Consider the following 24,896-nt stretch of genomic DNA (forward strand, 5'->3'; position numbering starts at 1 on the left):
ATCGGTGAGTTCAAGGGCCGCTGAAATTAGTAGGACAAAACAGCGCTCACCAAATACTCAATCAGTGACGCATACACACATTAAACAGTGAGCTTTCTAACAATTAGGAAGGTTTGTGTTGTATTTATCCTCCTCCAGACACCATACTACAACAAAAATCATATTTTCACCCCATTTTTTTTTTACATTTACATACATTATTGAAAAAGCTCCATGAAGCCACCAGGGCGGCGCTAAAGAGCCGCGTGTTGCTGACCCCCACACTAGCTGAAGCCCACATCCATCCACCCATCCATTTTCTACCGCTTATTCCCTTTGGGGTCGCGGGGGGGGGGGGGGGGGGGGGGGGCGCATACCACAGTTTAAAAATAGCTGCACTAAACTATACAGGAGGAGAAGCTGAACAAACTATTATCTCATATGATCTCACCAAAACAACCTAAATTTGACACATTTATCTTGTTAAAAAAGGGATATTTATTATCTTGGTGCTGTAAAACTAAAAATGTGCCTCTTCCTCAGTGGATTTGTGGGTTTTTTTTAAGTTATTGCGAGTGTGTGCAAGTACTGCCCCCCTGCGGTCACAACCGTGTACTGCATACTTTTATTGACGCTTGTATTAGTAGATCGCACAGTACAGTACATATTCTGTACAATTGACCACTAAATAGTAACACCCGAATAAATTGTCAACTTGTTTAAAGGGGGTTTCACGTTAATCAAATTAAGGTCAAAACATAAGCGCCCAACGTGGGGCTCGAACCCACGACCCTGAGATTAAGAGTCTCATGCTCTACCGACTGAGCTAGCCGGGCTTATTCATCACCACTCCAAGATGGCGGCCCAATATCTTGCAGCGCACCAGCCATTGCTGTGTTTATTTTATAAGATGTTTATGTGTTGGTGGTCTCTAGTGCGGTGGTTCTCAACCTTTTTTCTGTGATGTACACCCTGTGAACATTTTTTTAATTCAAGTACCCCCTAATCAGAGAAAATAATTTTGGTTAAAAAAAAAGAGATAAAAAAGTAAAATACAGCACTATGTCAACAGTTGCTGATTTATTAAATTGTATAACAGTGCAAAATATTGCTCATTTGTAGTGGTCTTTCTTGAACTATTTGGAAAAAAAGATATAAAAATAACTAAAAACTTGTTGAAAAATAAACAAGTGATTCAATTATAAATAAAGATTTGGGAGAGTGGCCGTGCGCAACCCGAGGGTCCCTGGTTCAAATCCCACCTAGTACCAACCTCGTCACGTCCGTTGTGTCCTGAGCAAGACACTTCACCCTTGCTCCTGATGGGTGCTTGTTGGCGCCTTGCATGGCAGCTCCCTCCATCAGTGTGTGAATGTGTGTGTGAATGGGTAAATGTGGAAGTAGTGTCAAAGCGCTTTGAGTACCTTGAAGGTAGAAAAGCGCTATACAAGTACAACCCATTTATCATTTAAGTAATCATCAACTTAAAGTGCCCTCTTTGGGGATTGTAATAGAGATCCATCTGGATTCATCAACTTAATTCTAAACATTTCTTCACAAAAAAAAGAAATCTTTAACATCAATATTTATGGAACATGTCCACAAAAACTCTAGCTGTCAACACCGAATGTTGCATTATTGCATTTCTTTTCACAGTTTATGAACTTACATTCATATTTTGTTCAAGTATTATTCAATAAATATATTTATGAAGGATTTTTGAATTGTTGCTATTTTGAGAATATTTTTCAAAAATCTCACATACCCCTTGGCATACCTTCAAGTACCCCCAGGGGTACGCGTACCCCCATTTGAGAACCACTGCAATAGAGCAGTGGTTCTATTTTGGTTTCATCTGACATTCACATGACATTCTCCCAATCCTCTGCTGTATCATCCATGTATCCATTTTGGTATAAACTCAACTCGTCGTGTTTGGAGGAAGAAGAATACGTAGTTGCATCCCAAGAACACCATACCTACTGTGAAGCATGGGGGTGGAAACATCATGCTTTGGGGCTGTTTTTCTGCTAAGGGGACAGGACGATTGATCCGTCTTAAGGAAAGAATGAATGGGGCCATGTATCGTGAGATTTTGAGCCAAAACCTCCTTCCATCAGTGAGAGCTTTGAATGGTTGACCAAAAACTTATTTTCCACCATAAATTACAAATAAATTCTTTAAAATTCCTACAATGTGAATTCCTGGATTTTTTTTCCACATTCTGTCTCTCACAGTTGAAGTGTACCTATGATGAAAATTACAGACCTCTGTCATCATTTTAAGTGGGAGAACTTGCACAATCGCTGGCTGACTAAATACTTTTTTGCCCCATTGTAGTTTGTATTGTACTTTAGTTACTTTGAATTTACAACCATCTGGCGCTGTTTTATTTTGAAGTGTTTTTGTACTTATTTTGATTATTGTTACTCGGACTGTTTGTCTGTAAATGTTGAAATTTTTAAATAAAAGTAAAAAAAAAAAAAAAACACCAATGAAGAAGTTACACGCACTATAGTAATTGCAAAATATGAAATACTATTCTGGGTTTTAAAACATTGTTGGCAGAAATAAAAATGTTTTAATCATGTTTGTAAAGTGCATGAATTGATTAACGTGGACCCCGACTTAAACAAGTTGAAAAACTTATTGGGGTGTTACCATTTAGTGGTCAATTGTACAGAATATGTACTGTACTGTGCAATCTAATAATATAAGTTTCAATCCATCAATCAATCAATAAATCAATCAAGTGCAAATATAGACATGTTTAAAATATAAACAATCGGTGTTTCTGGGGGCAACATCAATCTCTTCCGACACTAATGTTGCAACGTATTCGAAATACAGGAACACATTTAAAAAAACGGTTTGATTTATAGCGACCTTTGAACATATTTTATTTAATTTTTTTTTACCGCTTTACCACCATATTTATTAGGGCTGCAAATCTTTGGGTGTCCCACAATTCGATTCAATATCGATTCTTGGGGTCACGATTTGATTATATACCGATTTTTTTTTATTCATGGCGATTCTCGAATCACAAACAATATCTTTCATATTCAAAACGATTCTGTATTCATTCAATACATAGGATTTCAGCAGGATCTACCCCAGTCTGCTGACATGCTAGCAGAATAGTAGATTTTGTAAAAAGCTTTTATAATTGTAAAGGACAATGTTTTATCAACTGTGTACAATAATGTAAATTTGTTTTAACTATTAAACAAACCAAAAATATGACTTATTTTATCTTTGTGAAAACATTGGACACAGTGTGTTGTCAAGCTTATGAGATGCGATGCAAGTGTAAGCCACTGTGACACTATTGTTCTTTTTTATTATTTTTATAAATGTCTAGTGGCTGGGGAGAGGGAAGTCTGGGCTTCCCTGCTTAGGCTGCTGCCCCCGCGACCCGACCTCGGATAAGCGGAAGATGATGGATGGATGGGTTTAATGATAATGTCAATGAGGGATTTTTAATCACTGCTATGCTGAAATTATAACTAATATTGATACTGTTGTTGATAATCATTTTTGTTTATAGATATTTTTTAAATGAGAATCGATTCTGAATCGCACAATGTATTCGAATCTATTTTTTCCCACACCCCTAATATATATATATATATAAAAATCGATTAAAAAAAAAAAGAGAATGGATTCTGAATCGGACAATGTGATGATTGCGATTCGTACTCGAATCGATTTTTTCCCACACCCTTAATATTTATATTATTTTAGACATGTTTACATCTTTTACGCGGAACCATTTAGCTGCTTCTCGCGGGGAAGCATTTCGCCGCCGGACTTGACGTCTGATCACAGGGTTGAAGGCACATCAACTACGAGCAAGATAGTCTAGCTGGTCTTACAGAGCCTGTGCGCGGTATGTATACTTTATGATCTTGTCATACACGCCGCATTAAACGCTCATTCTACCGAAATGTGTCCCGTTTTCTAGGCGAGTCTTAAAATGCTGGTATTGTCGAGGCCTTTGACAACTGAGCTAATGTTAGCCGCGCCATGCTAATGTGATTGACAGGCAGCATTACATCATTTTGTCATGACAAAGACATTTTATGACACAATTTTATCTGCAATTGTGTTCTGATAACGTTTGACTTTGTCTCATATGTGAGTTTGTTGCACTTGTCTATTTATTGTAACAATAGGGGACTTTATTATGTCACGTGATTCCATGTTAGTGCTGATGACGCTGCCTGTGTTTAAAACCCTACTGAAATGAGATGTTCTTATTTAAACGGGGATAGCAGGTCCATTCTATGTGTCATACTTCATCATTTCGCGTCATTGCCATATTTTTGCTGAAAGGATTTAGTAGAGAACATTGACGATAAAGTTCACAACTTTTGGTCGCTAATAAAAAAAGCCTTGCCTGTACCGGAAGTAGCAGACGATATGCGCGTGACGTCACGGGCTGTGGAGTTCCTCACATCCTCACATTGTTTACAATCATGGCCACCAGCAGCGAGAGCGATTCAGAACGAGAAAGCGACAATTTCCCCATTAATTTGATCGAGGATGAAAAATTCATGGATGAAGATAATGAGAGTGATGGACTAGAAAAAAAAAAGGTGATTGCAATGGGAGCGATGCAGATGTTATTATCCAATCCAACCCACTTTATTTCTATAGCACATTTAAACAACAATAACGTTTCCAAAGTGCTGCACAGCCATGTTAAAAACAATATAAAAATATATATATATATTATGCTCCACCAATGACTGAATAAAACAAAAAAAACAAAAATAAAAACAATATAAAAACAAATACGGTTAAAAACTATTTTAAAGGGTAAAATCAATTAAAACAGTAAAATAAAAATCAAAGTGTATAAAAAACACAGAGGACAACAGAGGACAGAGGACCACACAACTCACGTAGTGTTAAAAGTCAAAGAATAAAAGTGGGTCTTAAGACGAGACTTAAAACACTCCACTGTGGAAGCAGTTTGAACATGGAGGGGCAGAGTGTTCCAGAGCTTAGAAGATGTCTGGAACACTCAACAACCGAGAGCCAACTCCAGCTGAGTGTTGTTAAAAGAAAATTTGATGTAACACAGTGGTGAACATGCCCTTTCCCAACTACTTTGGCACGTGTTGCAGCCATTAAATTCTAAGTTAGTTATTATTTGCAAAAAAACAAAAGTTTATGAGTTTGAACATCAAAGATGTTGTCTTTGTAGTGCATTCAATTGAATATGGGTTGAAAATGATTTGCAAATCATTGTATTCTGTTTATATTTACATCTAACACAATTTCCCAGCTCATATGGAAACCGGGTATGTAGTTAATGCACATACAAGGGGCTAATGTGTTTTATATGGCACAGATAGGAAATAATACCAAAACTGTAATATACTGTCTGTCCTCCAGCAGGTGGAGGGATGAGTCGCTCCCCTGCGGTGGGCACGGAAGTGCCGGAAACAGCAAACGGAGTCGCAACATCTCCTTGTTCGGAAAACAGTTCTCATGTTCCAGTGGTGAAATGTGTAGGTAACAAAGAGGACTTTCCCACTGAGGATTCCTACCTCAGACACACAGAGAATTACTTTGGTAGAGAAAACACAGTCCATGATCGCCGTTGTTTGGATACAGAAATAGAGGACATTGTGAGAAGGAGTTTGTCTTTACACCCTTCTCCTGTGATGGACCTCTCGCCCTCTGAGGGCTCGTGCACGGCAGACTACTCGGGTGCAGTCTGTCCTGGAGGCCCGAGCAGGACTGCAGGTCTGCGGCAAGACTTTCCACCTAAACCTTCTTCATCTAGGGGAGGACGAACTGTCACCACAGACTTGGACAGTGGAGAAGAGGAGGAAGAGAAAGAGAAACAAGATGAGGAGGAGGACGAGAAGAATGAAAAGAAATGGCGGACTGGGGTTGCCGGAGAGAGAAAAGAAGTTGAGGTAAGCTAGGATTTAAATGAAACTATGACAGCTGAATTAAGATCGATTGTTCGTTACTGTCTTGAAATTATAGAGAAGTGCACTAACCACAGATGTGCTGTTGAATTACAGTGGGGCAAAAAAGTATTAAGTCAGCCAGCGATTGTGCAAGTTCTCCCACTTAAAATGATGACAGAGGTCTGTAATTTTCATCATAGGTACACTTCAACTGTGAGAGACAGAATGTGAAAAAAAATCCAGGAATTCACATTGTAGGAATTTAAAAAAAAATATTTGTAAATTATGGTGGAAAATAAGTATTTGGTCACCTCAAACAAGGAAGATGTCTGACTCTCACAGACTCGTAACTTCTTCTTCAAGAAGCTCTTCTGTCCTCCACTCGTTACCTGTATTAATGGCACTTTTTTGAACTCGTTATCCGTATAAAAGACACCTGTCCAGAGCCTCAAACAGTCAGTCGCCAAACTCCACTAAGGCCAAGACCAAAGAGCTGTCGAAGGACACCAGGAAAAGAATTGTAGACCTGCACCAGACTGGGAAGAGTGAATCTACAATAGGCAAGCAGCTTGGTGTGAAAAAATCAACTGTGGGAGCAATTATCAGAAAATGGAAGACATACAAGACCACTGATAATCTCCCTCGATCTAGGGCTCCAGGCAAGATCTCATCCCGTGGGGTCAAAATGATCATGAGAACGATGAGCAAAAATCCCAGAACCACACAGGGGGACCTGGTGAATGACCTGCAAAGAGCTGGGACCAAAGTAACAAAGGTTACCATCAGTAACACAGTACGCCGACAGGGAATCAAATCCTGCAGTGCCAGACATGTCCCCCTGCTTAAGCCAGTGCATGTCCGGGACCGTCTGAAGTTTGCCAGAGAGCACATGGATGATACAGCAGAGGATTGGGAGAATGTCATGTGGTCAGAATAGAACTTTTTGGTATAAACTCAACTCGTCGTGTTTGGAGGAAGAAGAATACGGAGTTGCATCCCAAGAACACCATACCTACTGTGAAGCATGGGGGTGGAAACATCATGCTTTCGGGCTGTTTTTCTGCTCAGGGGACAGGACGATTGATCCGTGTTAAGGAAAGAATGAATGGGGCGATGTATCGTGAGAATTTGATGCCCAAACCTCCTTCCGTCAGTGAGAGCTTTCTTTGAAGATGAAACATGGCTGGGTCTTCCAGCATGACAATGATCCCAAAACACACTGCCTGGTCAACGAAGGAGTGGCTCCGTAAGAAGCATTTGAAAGTCCTTGAGTGGCCCAGCAAGTATCCAGACTTTAACCCCATAGAAAATCTGTGGAGGGAGCTGAAAGTCCGTGTTGCTCGGCGATAGCCCCAAAACATCAATGCTCTCGAGAAGATCTGCATAGAGGAATGGGCCAAAATACCAGCTACTGTGTGTGCAAACCTGGTAAAGACCTATAGTAATCGTTTGACCTCTGTTATTGCCAACAAAGGTTATATTACAAAGTATTGAGTTGAATTTTTGTTAATGACCAAATTCTTATTTTCCACCATAATTTACAAATACATTCTTTAAAATTCCTACAATGTGAATTCCTGGATTTTGTTTTTCACATTCTGTCTCTCACAGTTGAAGTGTACCTATGATGAAAATTACAGACCTCTGTCATCATTTTAAGTGGGACAACTTGCACAATCGGTGGCTGACTAAATACTTTTTTGCCCCACTGTATATGAAAAAGATTTGCATGTAGGCAGCAATGCTATTTGTTCCATAACGCTTGACCCGAACACTACACAAGGTGAACACCACACACCGTTGTGTTGTGTTCGGGTCTGTGGGGCTCGTTTAAATTTTTTAGTAAAAGAAAAATGATAAAATTACTTAATTTTTCAAACTGAGACTCAATGACTTGGCTCATTTTCTGTGAAAAACATATATCAGAATACATATCTAATGACCACACACTATACACTATTCTATTACATATAAGATGTCCGGGTCCACACACACTGTCTAGGCCTAAACAGCAGGGCTAGACAGGAGGAGGACAGAGTGTAGGTACACAGAACATCAGAGGGTCAAATGTGCGAGAAAATGAGAGCAGACAGTGTTGACAAACAATGTTGCAATCTTGTGTGGGAACCGCAGGTGCAGAAACACAAAAGAAGAATCTCTGTGGGATGCAGAAACTGGCAGAGAAATTTTCCGTGCGACGCTCACATTGTTGTTACTCAGCCAGCGTTTCTGGGTCTGATGGACCCGTTGCATATTGTGGCTTTTAATGCCTGACAATCAAGCACTTTTATGTTAAAATATTTATGTTTACCTTATCCCAATAAATATCTGTTCAGTATTTTATAACAATCTACATTAGGTGCACCAGGTTATAAGGCGCAGTGTTGAATTTTGAGAAAATGAAAGGTGAATGTTGTCTGTCTGTATGTGTTGGCCCTGTGATGAGGTGGCGGCTTGTCCAGGGTGTACGCCGCCTTCTGCCCGAATGCAGCTGAGATAGGCTCCAGCACCCCCCGCCACCCCTAAAGGGACAAGCGGTAGAAAATGGATGGATGGATGAAAGGATTTTAAGTGCGCTTTATAGTCCGAAAAATAAGGTATATAAATACATTAAGTCAAAAAGCAAGTGATGCTTTTTTTTTTTTTTTTAAATGTGACTGATTTCCATTTTCCTTTTGTTCTTCCAGTCTTTACGTCACTACTCCTCCTCAGCACCAGGTCCCAGCACCTCCTCCTCCCCGCCTCCTCCTCTTCTCCCCTCAGACGACGCTCCCTGCCCCCCTCACGTCATGGCCCAGGTGTGGGTCCGCAACGTCCGAGGGATGCAGGACAGCAAGAGCCTGGATGAGATCAGTCAATCGTGCGGCGGTAAGACGGGATTTGTATTAGAGATGCGCGGTTTGCGGTCTCATCCGCGGAGTCCGCGGGTAAATCGCGGGTCGGGCGGTTGACATGACGAAAAAATAGATTTTAATTAGATTCGGGCGGGTGGCGGTTGAACCATCCGGAGACATTTGATATACATGGTTCTGGGATCGGTATCCTTTGCCATTCAAAGAGCCATTTAAGACCCGTGTCATAAAGCGAAGAAGTCAATAGGAGACACTATTATTCTCTTGAATGACTGCCGACAGTCACCCAGATATTAAATATTAGTGCGTGCTATGTAGCCATTAGCTTTATCGCCTTCTACATCATACACGATCTGCTTGTCAGTCCAGCATCATGTTGTGTGTGGCTTCCACGGCAACACACACCCGACTGCAAGGCATACTGGGTGACACAGAGTACACTAATGGTTGTGATATAAACAATTTTAACACTCTTAGTAATATGCGCCACGCTTTGAAGCCACACCAATTAAGAACGACAAACACATTTCGGGAGAACATCCTCACAGTAACACAACATAAACGCAACACAACTAATACCCATAATCCTTTGTATTCATGACAAAACCGGTAAGGTGGGCGGGGTTGGGGGTGCGGGGGTGTAAGATATATTCTGGTAGTGTCATGAATACAAAGGATTATGGGTATTAGTTGTGTTGCGTTTATGTTGTGTTACTGTGAGGATGTTCTCCCGAAATGTGTTTGTCAATCTTGTTTGGTGTGGCTTCATAGCGTGGCGCATATTAGTAAGTGTTAAAGTTGTTTATATCACAACCATCAGTGTACTCTGTGTCACCCAGTATGCCTTTCAATCTCATACGTGAGATTGCGGAAGCTGCACACAACATGTTGCTGGACCAACAATCGGTTTGTATATGTTGTTGAAGGTGTCAAAGGCAATGGCTTCAGAGCACGTCCATATTCTTGTCATCAGGATAAACACTATTGAATAGCGTTAGCGGCTCCAATTGACTACATTACTTTGTGAAACAGGTTTAAATAGCTCTATGAGTGGTAAGGGTGGCCAACCTCGAATGTAATTCGGCTGGTGGTTGGCGGGCGGGTACGGTCCCGATAAAATGTTGGTTCGGGTGTACGGCGGATGGATGAAGATTTTTTGACGCGGATGATATAATTGCCTATCCGCGCATCTCTAATTTGTATACAATGCAGTGTTTCCCATACAGGCTGTGATCTATTTGTAGTGGTGGGTCATCGCCAAATATGTAATTTAATTAGCATTATTGGCGGTGGCGTATGTCAGGGTTTGCAAAAAGTCTCCATGAACACAAGAAAAAAATGCTAGATTTGTCACTTCAGAGTTTCTCGAGGGGTCTGAATACTAACTAGTGAAAACATTGATCCCTCCTGCTACCTTCTCTTGTTCTCAGGCAGACCAGGTGCATTTGATGTGGGCTCGGAAGCATAATTATGATGCATACTGCCACCTACTGTACAATACAAGCTACTACCCCAAATAGTTCTGTTAAAATGTGTTTAAAGGGGAACATTATCACAATTTCAAAAGGGTTAAAATCAATAAAAATCAGTTCCTAGTGGCTTGTTATATTTTTTGAAATTTTTTTCAAAATTTTACCGGTCTCGGAATATCCCTAAATAAAGCTTTAAAGTGCCTTATTTTCGGCTCTCTGCGAAGACACTGGCCATTTCCCTGTGACGTCACACAGTGCTGCCAATGTAAACAAACAATGGGAATACCACAGCAAGATATAGTGACATTAGCTCGGATTCAAACTCGGATTTCAGCGACTTAAGCGATTCAACAGATTACGCATGTATTGAAACGGATGGTTGGAGTATGAAAATATTGAAGAAGAAACTGAAGCTATTGAGCAAATAGCTATTGACGCTATTCATAGCCATAGCATGGCCGAATAGCTGCGTTAGCATCGCCGGTAAAATGTGCAGACCAAACGATCAGGACTTTCGCATCTTTTGACACTGGAGCAACTTAAATCCGTCGATTGGTAATTGGTTTTTTTTCGCATTAAATGTGGGTGGAAGGAACTGTAATATAGTTGCAAATGCATCTGCAGGTTATCCATACATCTCTGTGCCATGTCTGCTTTAGCACCGCCGGTAAATAGCATGTTAGCATCGATTAGCGTAGCATGTTAGCATCGATTAGCTGGCAGTCAAAATCAACAAAACTCACCTTTGTGATTTTGTTGACTATCATTGCAAATGCATTTGCAGGTTATCCATACATCTCTGTGCCATGTCTGCCTTAGCATCGCCGGTCAAATGTGGAGACACTCTGGCACATTCAATGGGGGTCTGGCGGCAGACACTTTGGCATCTTCGGGCCAGTGGTGCAACTTGAATCCCTCCCTGTTAGTGTTGTTACACCCTCCGACAACACATCGACGAGGCATGATGTCTCCAAGGTTCCAAAAAATAGTCAAAAAAACGGAAAATAACAGAGCTGAGACCCGGTGTTTGTAATGTGTTGAAAATGAAAATGGTGGGTGTGTTACCTCGGCGACGTCACATTCTGACGTCATCGCCTCCAGCGCGATAAACAGAAAGGCGTTTAATTGGCCAAAATTCACCCATTTAGGGTTCGGAAATCGGTTAAAAAAATACATGGTCTTTTTTCTGCACCATCAAGGTATATATTGACGCTTGCATAGGTCTGCTGATAATGTTCCCCTTTAAAAATGTGTGAGAAACGCCATACTTTGTGTCAATTACACTTTTCTACAGGCGGTGTGGGGGCCCGTGGAGCAGGCAAAGCGGGCCAGTCCGAGGGCAGACGGGCGACCATTTCCTCGGCGCTTGAGCTGGAGGGCACGGTCAGCCATGAGGGAGACCTGACCAACTTCATCACCAAGAACCTGGAGCAGAAGATCAAGATGAGCTCCAAGCCCAGTCTGGACTGCAGTGACTGTGAGTACAACAGTGGGGCAAAAAGTTATTAGTCCTTTAGCTGCTCACCAGAAGTGAGTTGAAATGGTAAAAAAACAGTGGAACGGGGGTTTGTTTGTGTGCCTCACAATACAAAGGTTCTGGGTTCGATCTTGGGCTTGGGATCTTTCTGTGTAGAGTTTTCTTTTTTCACCCCGTGACTGCGCGGGTCCCCTCCGAGTACTCCAGCTTCCTCCCGCCTCCAAAGACATGCACCTGGGGATAGGTTGATTGGCCCTGTGATGAGGTGGCGACTTGTCCAGGGTGTACACCGCCTTCCGCTCGAATACAGCGGAGATAGGCTCCAACACCCCCCCGCCACCCCAAAAGGGACAAGCAGTAAAAAATGGATGGATGGACTGATGGGCTTTGCTACAAATACTTTGTATTTCGTATGAGCTTATTGTACATACGCCAACCCTCACAACTAAGAATGGGTACCAAATCCCGCCGGTCCTCCCAGGCACCGATTCACGTAAAATCCAACGATGCCATGTTTCGGTACCTGGGTTGCGCTTGACGTCACGCTCGTTTGCCGACTCAGCACTTTTAACACTTGGTAATCACTCCAGCAGCACTGAGAGCAGACTTGCTAGGTAATGTTGCAATATTCAATGTCTACAAAGAAATTGTCTCAAATAATGCTCCAACATAAGTAAAGTAATGCTCCACTTTTCCAAAAATGTGGTAACTTGATGCTAATTTACATTGGTTTTGATATCGATATGCTACTGTTTAATATTAGCAATCTTACATGCCGATTTCAACACGTCCAAATCTTTTATTGAAAACTACAACTAAAATGCATGTTACAATCAAACAGCTGGTACGTAATAATTACAATACTTACAGTATTAACACGCTTTAGGGCGCAACAAAATACTAGATTTAGCAAAGTAATAGTAACTTATTGTCATACTTGCAGATGACAGAAATAAAACAAGTTATCGCAGCTGGACAGCAGTTTTTATAATCAGCTCATTTTAAATGTTGCAATATTTTTTTTATTCAGTTACCAAAAACAATGTTTATTAACACACACAAAAGTAATGTACTACTACCGTTGAGTACCAGTATTGATTAACAGGTACCAGAAATTGGTACTGTATCACTTCAACAGACACAGTAGCTTCCTTGGGGCGGTATAGCTCGGTTAGTAGAGCGGCCGTGCCAGCAACTTGAGGGTTGCAGGTTCGATCCCCGCTTCAGCCATCCTAGTCACTGCCGTTGTGTCCTTGGGCAAGACACTTTACCCACCTGCTCCCAGTGCCACCCACACTGGTTTAAATGTAAAAATTAGATATCTGGTTTCAATATGTAAAGCGCTTTGAGTCACTAGAGAAAAAGCGCTATATAAATATAATTCACTTCACACTTCACTTTTGCTATTATTTCATAACAGGTTTTTGACATGCTATTTCATCTCAATAGAATATGTTTACTTGTAGTACTTTTTCAACTACTTTTGTTCCATACAATACCAGTCAAAATATTGGACACACTTGATCTGCTGTTCATATTACTGATGCTACCACAAACATTATTTTGGCCAGAAAATAGCACATTTTTCTTTGAAATGCACGACCTTGTCCTTTAAGTCATAACCCAAAGCTCATGACCATAGGTGAGGATGGGAACGTAAATTGAGAGCTTTGCCTTCCGGCTCAGCTCCTTCTTTACCACAACGGATCAATACAGCATCCGCATTACTGAAGACGCCGCACCGATCCGCCTTTCGAGCTCACGATCCACTCTTCCCTCACCAGTGAACGAGACTCCGAGGTACTTGAACTCCTCCACTTGGGGCAGGGTCTCCTCCCCAACCCGGAGATGGTACTCTTCCCTTTCCTCATTTTTCTTTAATTAAATAAAGACTAGGAAACAAATCATGACGTCACATTCCTTTTTTGTAAGAACTCTCAGTATATTCTCGTGAAAAAAATAGTTTATCTCTTCTATTTCATGTGAAAGCTAGTCGTCATCTGCCAAGCAAGTGTCACAAATAGATAAATACCCTGTCTTTACCTACTCAGTGGCCTAGTGGTTAGAGTGTTCGCCCTGAGATCGGTAGGTTGTGAGTTCAAACCCTGGCCGAGTCATACCAAAGACTAAAAAAAATGGGACCCATTGCCTACCTGCTTGATACTCAGCATCAAGGGTTGGAATTGGGGGTTAAATCACCAAAAATGATTCTTGGGCGCGGCACCGCTGCTGCCCACTGCTCCCCTCACTTCCCAGGGGGTGATCAAGGGGATTGGTCAAATGCAGAGGACAGGTTTCGCCACACCTTGTGTGTGTGTGTGACATTCATTGGTACTTTAACTTTGAAAGGTAAGCATTTCATTGGTTGTAGTTGTGAATGTGCACTTAGTGCCTTCACATTTGTGTGTTTCTCCTCTCTGCACAGTCTTTAAGAGGCAGAAAGAGCCTCTGTATGCATCCCAAATGCATAGCCTCCGACTTGTGCACACAATTAGAAGTAATGAACAGTTTCTGTGCTATCTTTAGCCAGTGATCTCAGCGGCCTGTTGTATGTATAAGACTTGCAAATGTTGATATCTGCAGTGCGGCAGCACTTATTACTCCTCGCAATCTCGCCTCATTTTAAAAGCTTAAAAGGTAGACTAGCCCTTCGCATGTTAAATTGAGGAAAAATTAAAAATAGAAATCCTAGACATATATCCCCTGAATCCCATCTGGCTTTCTCACTTTTTCCCCTTTCGCTGAAATTCTGAGCTGAATAATTAAACGTGTTGAGGTATTGCACCCCCCCTTCTAGCTTCCTCACATTTCTGCCTCATTAAACAAGCAGCTGTCCGTCTTCACTCTTTACGCAAACCCTGCTGGATTAAACTGGCCTATTGCTTTAGACACAGGAAGAAGGGGAAGTTGTACTGGAATAATTTTAAAGCAAATTTGATATTCATAAACCTGACACTACCAGGTAAAATCACTTTTGTATTTAAATATTTTTAAATACAATATATGTTATACATACATATGTAATACTTTATGAAAACCAACGCTTCCCATTCAATCAGATGGAGCTTGAGATAATGGGCATAGAGGATTAGGTGAAAGTGCATGTTTCTATTTTGAAGAAACTAGAATATAAAACATGTTTTCAGTCAAGATTTATCTGAGAGCCAGATGCAGTCATCAAAAGAGCCACATCTGGCTCTAGAGCCATAGGTTCCCTACCCCTGTCATAGAGAGAATGCCAAGAGTGTGCAAAACAATCAGAGCAAAGTGTGACACTAGAATATAAAATATGTTTTCAGTTTTTTCACCTTTTTTTGTTAAGTACATAACGCCACATGTGTTCATTCATAGTGTTAGTGCCTTCAGTGACAATGTACAATGTAAATAACCAATATATATATATACATACATATGTATGTATGTATGTATGTATATATATATACATACATATGTATGTATGTATATACTCATATATGTGCATATATATGTGTGTGTGTGTATGTATATATATATATATATATATATATATATATATACACACACACACATATATATGCACATATATGAGTATATACATACATACATATGTATGTATGTATCCATCCATCAATTTTCTACCACTTATTCCCTTTGGGGTCACGGGGGGCGCTGGTGCCTATCTCAGTTACAATCGGGCGGAAGGTGGTGTACACCCTGGACAAGTCGCTACTCATCGCAGGGCATGTGTAATTATATATATATAAATGTGTGTGCGTGTATATATATATATATATATATATATATATATATATATATATATATATATATATATATGTATACGTGTGTGTGTGTGTATATGTATATATATATATATATATATATGTATATATATATATATATATAATATATATATATATATACATACATACACACACACACACGTATATATATATATATATATATATATATATATAAATGGGTATATATATATGTGTGTGTGTATATATTCCAGAAATATAAGTATAATTATCAATAATATAAATAATAGAATAGATTATTTTTAATAATTATATATTTATTATGATTACTGTCATTATTCATGTATTTCTACTTTTTTATTCTTGTTGATATATATCCATCCATCTATCCATTTTCTACCGCTTGTCATATTTTTTTATTCAGTAAGTTGGGGGTAAAATATAAATAATTGCTGTTATCTAATCAATTTGTGTTTTATCTGGTGAGTTTTTTTTTTAACAATAGTCATGAGGATGATAAATCCATGTACTGTACAGTATTTATTTGTAGGGCAAGCGTTATAGATCTCAGTGCTTGGCAACAGCCAGCAGAGAGTGCAATTAAGTCAGGCCCAAGCAATTTGCCGCCTAAATAGCATGCTGTCTCCTTACAGTGCTCTCATATGTCTCATGTTTTCCCAGCGGATTGTTCAGGTCCCATCTACCGCAGCAGAGGGTTGTCACGGAGACCAGCTGATATCCCGCCCATCGATCCCACCGTCCTGGTGGACCTGCAACGACACACTCAGGACGTGGCGCACAGTGTGGAGATGATGATGCGCAGCCTCAACGGAACCATCCAGAATGTACGTCCACACACACGCTGTCTTGAGGTCCTGTGTTTGGTTTCTGTGTTCCTGCTTGGAGTGAGACTTCTTTCTACCTCTCTGACCAGATGACAGCTTTGAGCGTGGGCTACATTCAGACCTACAGAGACTCCGTGGATAGTCTGGGAGAGTCTGTGGATATGAGTATAAAGGTACCTAAGTCATGGTCGTCCACATGGTGTGACCAGGAAATGTTGTACATTTGGTACAATTTTTGTTTTGAGCTTGTTTCTTCAAATATTGGACATTTGTTTGTGCTTGTTGGGCTGTAGTTTGCACTCTTGACTACTTTCAGGGTATATTTTAATGCAGCAGCTTACTGTTTCAGTTAAAGGTGTGATCATTGACACCCACAACTACTTTTTTACTGGCCCACGGCAGGTTGTAAGGAAATAATATTACTGTATTTTCCGGACTACAAACTGCTACTTTTTCCCTACGCTTTGGACCATGCGGCTTATAAAACGGTGTGGCTAATTGATGGATATTTCTTTGCTAACGGCCATGACGTTTTTCATTCAACAAATGGTGGTATTGTTTGTGCTATGATGGCATCTTTTGGAGGAGTTCTCTCACTGCACGCACTACAGTATTTATTATCTGTTTAGTGCTTTGAACCGGAAGTACAAGTGCCGTTCCACCTACCTGAAGTATGAAGTAACAATATAAAGTCCCACCTGGGGACGGCGTGGCGCAGTGGTAGAGTGGCTGTGCACAACCCAAGGGTCCATGGTTCAATTCCCACCAAGTACCAACTTTGTCATGTCCGTTGTGTCCTGAGCAAGACACTTCACCCTTGCTCCTGATGGGTGCTGGTTAGCGCCTCGCATGGCAGCTCCCTCCATCTGTGTGTGAATGTGTGTGTGAATGGGTAAATGTGGAAGTAGTGTCAAAGCGCTTTGAGTACCTTGAAGGTAGAAACGCGCTATACAAGTACAACCCATTTATCATTTATTTACTAGTCATCCATCGCGTTTGTACTCTTATTCTTTCTTCATTTATCACTCCAAGCAACGTTTGTAAGTTAATATAACAAAGACAATTTATACTTAACGGTACTAAACTGTCACGTTTGTTAGTAGTGTTTTCATGCATATTTGTACAAGCTATCGTCATCTAATCAAGCTAGCGTCATTAGCATTAGCTAATATGCTAACACGTTTACAAGCCTCTTGTTAGTATTATTAACTTACAATGGTTTTGTATTGTTTCAGTTTCACAAATTCCTCAGTAAATTCACCGAAACGTCACAGTGAAGTTATTGATTCTGTTCAGCTGTTAGGAGAGCGAGTTTCCACAGCTAGTGGGTCCATGACGATGACTTCTGTTTTGTTTGATCAGACGTTTTACTGCCGTGTTACTGGCACCGTTAAAAAATAAACATTTACACAATTTTTCTGTGTAAATAACTCATTTCACAATGGTTTATAATAGTCCAGTGCGACTCATTTATGAACAAAATATCTTTTTCTCCTACCATTTAGTGGGTGCGGTTTATACACCGGTGCGCTCTGTAGTCCGGAAAATACGCTGTACATTTATTTTTAATTTTTTGGTTACGGCATCCAACTTGTCTTAGAAGGTGTTTCGCCTCTCATCCAAATAGGCTTCATCAGTTCATGCTCATAGGCTTAGATGAGTCAGATTGATATTTCTTTGAATATCACAATATGGTTTTTTGTCGTCTGTGTTTACAAACTCAGGAAATAATAGTCAATAGTTATCTTGCACTATTGACTTTGGTATACATTTTGTGTGTGATAAAAGGAAATAATGGAATAGAATAGAAAGTACTTTATTGATCCCCGAGGGAAATTCAGCACCTCAGTTTGCTCACAATAGACAATAAACACTAGGGTATTTTCTACATGTGAATAATATTAATAAAGTCTATTATTCAGCATTATTCACATGTGAATAATATAAATACAGTCTATAATACAGCATTATTCAAATGTGAATAATGTAAATATAGTATATTATACAGCATTATTCACATGTGAATAACATAATTACAGTCTATTATACATCATTATTCACATGTGAATAATATAAATACAGTCTATTATTAATTTACATAATTTGAATATTTCAATAATATTGTTAAAACTCCATTCTGTGTTTTTTCCAAAAATGTTATCATTAAATGATCATTAAAATGTTAATTATGAATATTGGTATGACCGACGATACTGTCTTCAAAACTGTTTGGAAGGATCGATACCCATTTTTGTAGCATCACCCAAAACTAATGTGAAGTATCCTAACAACAGAAGAATATGTGCTTAGTTGATTTACACCTTACAACAAAGCAACCATATATTAACAGAACATTAACAATACATTAATAACAGTTTAAAAAAATAATACAACTGGTAATGACATTATATGTTACTTTATACTTCAGAATTTGAATCAAGAGCCTTTGTAACTCGTTTTAAAAGGGTTCAACTATCATTTACCCTATTTTTCGGATTATAAATCGCTCCTGAGTATAAGTCGCTCCGGCCGAAAATGCATAATAAAGAAGGAAAAAAACATATGTACGTCGCGAGTATAAGTCGCATTTTTGGGGGAAATTTATTTGATAAAACCCAACACCAAGAATAGACATTTGAAAGGCAATTTAAAATAAATAAAGAATAGTGAACACCAGGCTGAATAAGAGTACGTTATATGAGACATAAATAATAAGTGTACGTTATATGACACAAAAATAACCAACTGAGAAGGTGCCTGTTATGTTAACATAACATATTATGGTAAGAGTCATTCAAATAACTATAACATATAGAACATGCTATACGTTTACCAAACAATCTGTCACTCCTAATCGATAAATCCCATGAAATCTTCTTCCTCGATGTCTCTTCTAAACAACTCTGCCAACTCCAAAGGTATGCGCCGCTTCCTCTTGTTGTTTTCTGCTGCATATTTCACTACGTCCATCTTGTAATCTGCAGTACATGATTTCCTTTTCGGTCAAGTTTTTGTTCAGCCCTTCTCAGTTTTTATAAGTTACGTCAACCATGAAATGATCCATTTTGATAGCTACAGCACTAGCATAGAGCAGTTAGCATTCCATGACCCACAATGCACTTCTGCCATGACCCTCCCCCGCCGAATTCTTATTGGTTGACATGTCTGTGACGATTGCTGACATTTTCTTCGTCTCTTCCGCGAATGAGATAAATATTATTATTGGATATTGTACGGTAATGTGTTAATCATTTCACACATAAGTCGCTTCGGAGTAACTGCAACTTATAGTCCGAAAAATACTGTATATCCCAAATAATGTATCGTGAAATGTATCGTTATTGGAAGAGGCTGCAATATATATTATATTACATTACAGATTTTGCACCATATTGCCCATTCCAAGAGGAGGGAGTATGCCCAGACAAGAGTATAAATAGTCTGTGCCTTGGCACCAACGTCCACTATAATAAATCAACAACCAGTTATTAAATAGCAAGCATTGTAGTCTTATCCTGTATTGTTTCATTGTGATCTCTTTGAAATGAAACTCAATTGTTAACATGATTAGTGAAACCCAATAATATTTTTTTATCCATCCATCCCTTCTCTACCGCTTATTCCCTTTCGGGGTCGTGGGGGGCGCTGGCGCATATCTCAGCTACTATCGGGCGGAAGGCGGGGTACACCCTGGACAAGTCGCCACCTCATCGCAGGGCCAACACAGATAGACAGACAACATTCACACTCAAATTTGTACACTAGGGCCAATTTAGTGTCGCCAATCAACCTATCCCCAGGTGCATGTTTTTGGAAGTGGGAGGAAGCCGGAGTACCCGGAGGGAACCCACGCATTCACGGGGAGAACATGCAAACTCCACACAGAAAGATGCCGAGCCTGGATTTGAACCCAGGACTGCAGGACCTTCGTATTGTGAGGCAGACGCACTAACCCCTCTCCCACCGTGAAGCCCCAGATATTTTTTTTAGTTAGGTTGTAAGCAGGATTACGCAAAGACTACATAACCAGTCACCATATGCTGTGGGTCGTTTTGGTCACAGTCCACTTGCATTGGGACAACATGGCAGAGCGGCAGCCACAATACAGGTGAAAGTCAAAAATGTTTAAATATCGTGCAAAAGTTAATTCATTTCAGCAATTCATCTTCAAGTGTGAAACTAATGTTAGATGTACTCATTATATGCCAAGTGTCAAGTCTTTTTTGTTATAATTTTAATGATCATGTCTTACAGTTATGTAAAACCCCAAGTTGTCTGAGATTTTCAATTTGAGGTTTTCATAAGCTGTAACCCATAATCATCAAACTTATATCAAAAGAAGGCTTGAAATATCTCGAGTTGCATGTTATGAGCCTATGTCATATATTAGTTTCACCTTGTAAATCTAATTGCTGGAATAAACCAACCTCTGGACGGTAATCATATTTTTTTAGTTTAACCTGTGTAGTTTAAAGGCCTACTGAAATGAGATGTTCTTATTTAAACGGGGATAGCAGGTCCATTCTATGTGTCATACTTGATCATTTCGCGATATTGCCATATTTTTGCTGAAAGGTTTTAGTAAAGAACATCGACGATAAAGTTCGCAACTTTTAGTCGCTAATAAAAAAGCCTTGCCTGTACCGGAAGTAGCAGACGATGTGCGCGTGACGTCACGGGTTGTAGAGCTCCTCACATCCTCACATTGTTTATAATGTGAGTCTCCAGCCGCAAGAGCTATTCGGACTGAGAAAGCGACAATTTCCCCATTAATTTGAGCGAGGATTAAAGATTCGTGGATGAGGAAAGTTAGAGTGAAGCACAAAAAGAAAGAAAAAGCGATGGCTACAGGCGGCGCAGTGGGACCGTTTCAGATGTAATTAGACACATTTACTAGGATAATTCTGGAAGATCCCTTATCTGCTTATTGTTTTAGTGAGATTGTAAAGTCATACCTGAAAGTCGGATGGCTGCGGTGTCTCTCAGAGAAGCCAATGATGGAGCCGAGATCACAGCTGCCTTTTTGAGCTGCAGGAGGAAGTCCCATAATCTACTGAAGCCGACTTAATATCACAATTTTCCCATCCAAAAACTTTCTGGTTGACGTAGAGAAACATGTTCGCTTGACTGCTCTGTGTTAAAGCTTCACAACAAACAAAGAAACACCGACTGTGTTTCGGTGCTAAAGACAGCTGCAATCCACCGCTTTCCAACAGCATTATTCTTTATAGTCTCCATTATTAATTGAACAAATTGCAAAAGATTCAGCAACAGAGATGTCCAAAATACTGTGTAATCATGCGATGAAAAGAGACGACTTTTAGCCGTGTGTGGTGTCCCCTCCAACCCGAGACGTCACACGCACGCGTCATCATTCCGCGACGTTTTCAACAAGAAACTCAGCGGGAAATTTAAAGTTGTAATTTAGTAAACTAAACCGGCCGTGTTGGCATGTGTTGCAATGTTAATATTTCATCATTGATATATAAACTATCAGACTGCGTGGTCGGTAGTAGTGGGTTTCAGTAGGCCTTTAAGATAAATATAAAGTGTGTGGCAGTGGGCACATAATTGGAAATGGCATTACTGCCACCCACAGCTCTGGAGTAAAACTTAATTTGTTAGGATTGCACTTGAACTTCGAATCAATACTCTGGAAGAGCAAAAAAAACCATTCCCTGCACATTTCCGCTTCAGTCTGAGTGTTTATATGCGGCAGCATGTTGTTTAAATGCCAAGCCTTGACCTTACCACCTAAATGTCATCGCAGACTCAAAAGGAACTGGACCATGTTGGTTCCAACTTTTTACTCTTTCAACTTCCACAAGCTCACCTTTTTTAGTGTTGCTTGAATTGCAGGCCTCATGTTTGTGCTTCTTTCCCTGCAGGGCATGTACACGCTGATGGCCCGGTGCGAGGAGTTGGACCGCTCCATGCAGCCCATCAACGTCCTGGCGGCACAGATTCGAGACATCAAGCGCACTCTGGATGCTCTGGAGGCCATTTGCAAGTAAACCCTGGGCTTCCTCCGCCCGCACCTTTTTTGTAGTAAAGACAAAAGCACCAAGCACATTGAGGAAGGTTCTCTGCAATTTAAGAGTCGACACTTTTTTTTTAACCTCTGGGAGATTTACCAGGCATGCTGGATTATTCGGGCCCTCAACTCTCATGCTTGTTTAAAGATCATTTTTATTCGCTTGATCGGAGCGTTCATCCGTCCTGCCGGCTTTGACCAGGTTGCACTAAACCCTCATTTCCACATGGTGGCAATGTTGCTTTTTTTTCCCCCCACTGAACTGCTCCAATGACTTTTTTGGGGGAACTGGCACAGAGTCTATTTTTATTCAAACGCAATAATGGCACATTTTGTCACCGCAGGTGAGAATTGTGTATAGCGTCTTTTATTTATCTTTATTATTTATTTGCTTATGCCGAAAACTCACGTACAGTAACTGTCCCTGTGCTAAGAGTTACGACATGTAGTGTGATAACTACCAGAAATGTGATGTGATCCATGTTTCCTGTTTATTAAACTGCCCACCCTGGACTATGCTGACATTCGCCATTAGAACTGTCCCAAAAACACAGTAAAATAACTTCTACCACTTTTTAAACTATTGACCTAATACAAATTAAAATGTCCTTCTGATTGATTTATCACCAACTTAGTTATTCTTTTAATGTGGCTTACTATAGAAAACAGTAATACTCCACGTCAGTCGTCTTTATCCCATCAGCAGAAGATACTGTAGTGCGTGTATAATAAAAAAGGCTACGAAAAACAACTTCTCATCCTCATCGCTGATCCTTTAAAACTCTTCCTGCGGTGGTGGAACACTTAGTCCCTGTGGATTAAAAAGAGCTGCAGATTCCTGTTACTGTGTAACACAAAGCAAAGGTCAGCAGTGGACGTGTGAACCTTGAGAGAGTTGAGGGAAGATGTCCTGCTGTGCTAGAATTTACTGTTGTGCAACTGTTCTTTTTTTTTTTTTTTTTTCAAAAGTCACCCTTTTTGGATATGAGCGTATATTTTCAGGAAGGATTACTATTACTCAAGCTATCAATTCACATGGAGTATGAATACTGTATTGTAAACTGTGCTCGGAAGTTTTAAAAAATGCCTAAATGTTAAACCAGATATGTCCGATAATGGCTTTTTTGGACGATATTCCGATATTGTCCAACTCTTAATTACCGATTCCAATATCAACCGATACCGATATGTACAGTCGTGGAATTAACACATTAAAGTTAAAGTTTAACCTTGAAGGCACTGCCTTTGCTTTTTGGCCCCATCTCATAATACCTACAGCTTTTCACACACACAAGTGAATGCAAGGCATACTTGGTCAACAGCCATACAGGTCACACTGAGAGTGGCCGTATAAACAACTTTAACACTGTTACAAATATGCGCTACACTGTGAACCCACACCAAACAAGAATGACAAACACATTTCGGGAGAACATCCGCACCGTAACACAACATAAACACAACAGAACAAATACCCAGAACCCCTTGCAGCACTAATTCTTCCGGGAAGCTAAAATATACACCCCCCGCTTCCCCTCAACCTCCTCATGCTCTCTCAGGGAGAGCATGTCCCAAATTCCAAGCTGCTGTTTTGAGGCATGTTAAAAAAAAATAAAAAATCACTTTGTGACTTCAATAATAAATATGGCAGTGCCATGTTGGCATTTTTTTCCATAACTTGATTGGTTTATTTTGGATAACCTTGTTACATTGTTTAATGCAGTGGTCCCGATTGGTACCGGGCCGCAGAAGAATTTTTTATTCATTTTTATTTAGAAAAAAAAAGAAATAATTTTTTTTTACTTAAATCAACATAAATAACACAATCTACACTTACAATTAGTGCACCAACCACAAAAAACTCATTTTTTCATGACAAAAACGTTCATTTTGCATGACAATAAAAATAATAAAATAAGGACCCCTCCACCCCCGGGCCGCGGGACAAATTATTAAGCGTTGACCGTTCCGCGGATACAAAAAAGGTTGGGGACCACTGGTTTAATACATCCAGCGGGGCATCACAACAAAATTAGGCATAATAATGTGTTTAATTCCACGACTGCGTATATCGGTATCTGTTGAAATCGGAATCGGTAATTAAGAGTTGGACAATATCGGAATATCGGCAAAATAGCCGTTGTCGGACATCTCTGAAAATAACACATTGTTTTTAGGTATCCACAGCTCACATTTTGTTATAAAAAAAAAATTAACAACGGACAACAAATGAAAAAATGGTCGTCTGCATTTTGTATTTCAGTATACATTCATCATTTTTTTCAATCACTTTCAGAACTACTTTGACAAAAACAATGGATTTAAAATGCACTTTATTCAGGAAGCAGATCCCCACTCAAAGTCATTGTCCTTGTGCTATTTTGTAGTTATTTGTCATTAAATTAAGTAGAGGTTCTCAAACTTTTTCAACCAAGTACCACCTCACAAAAACTCGGCTCTCCAAGTTAAAGTTAAAGTACCATTATTGTCACACACACACTAGGTGTGGTGAAATGTGAACCCACACCAAACAAAATTATGAATACCTTTTTTTTTTTTTTTAAACA

General features: G+C 39.9%; 1 protein-coding gene and 1 non-coding gene across 3 annotated transcripts; one reads left to right on the plus strand and one right to left on the minus strand.

Annotated features, from left to right (window-relative positions):
- Positions 1 to 742: 742 nt before the first annotated feature.
- trnak-cuu (transfer RNA lysine (anticodon CUU)) lies at positions 743 to 815 on the minus strand. The gene has a single exon. It is a non-coding gene; the product is annotated as a tRNA-Lys (tRNA).
- Positions 816 to 3,752: 2,937 nt separating this feature from the next.
- borcs6 (BLOC-1 related complex subunit 6) lies at positions 3,753 to 23,080 on the plus strand. 2 transcript variants are annotated; one of them, XM_061904850.1, is made up of 7 exons: positions 3,753 to 3,871; positions 5,386 to 5,915; positions 8,600 to 8,780; positions 11,531 to 11,713; positions 16,132 to 16,295; positions 16,385 to 16,468; positions 22,184 to 23,080. In XM_061904850.1, exons 2-7 carry the CDS (start codon positions 5,397 to 5,399, stop codon positions 22,307 to 22,309), a joined length of 1,257 nt encoding a protein of 418 aa, XP_061760834.1. In that variant the 5' UTR covers positions 3,753 to 3,871; positions 5,386 to 5,396; the 3' UTR covers positions 22,310 to 23,080. The 2 variants fall into 2 exon arrangements, with proteins under 2 accessions (XP_061760834.1, XP_061760835.1); XM_061904851.1 differs by having other exon boundaries at positions 3,776 to 3,871; positions 5,389 to 5,915.
- Positions 23,081 to 24,896: the final 1,816 nt, after the last annotated feature.

Source organism: Nerophis ophidion, linkage group LG06 (genome assembly GCF_033978795.1).
Source record: "Nerophis ophidion isolate RoL-2023_Sa linkage group LG06, RoL_Noph_v1.0, whole genome shotgun sequence".
Taxonomy (NCBI): domain Eukaryota; kingdom Metazoa; phylum Chordata; class Actinopteri; order Syngnathiformes; family Syngnathidae; genus Nerophis; species Nerophis ophidion.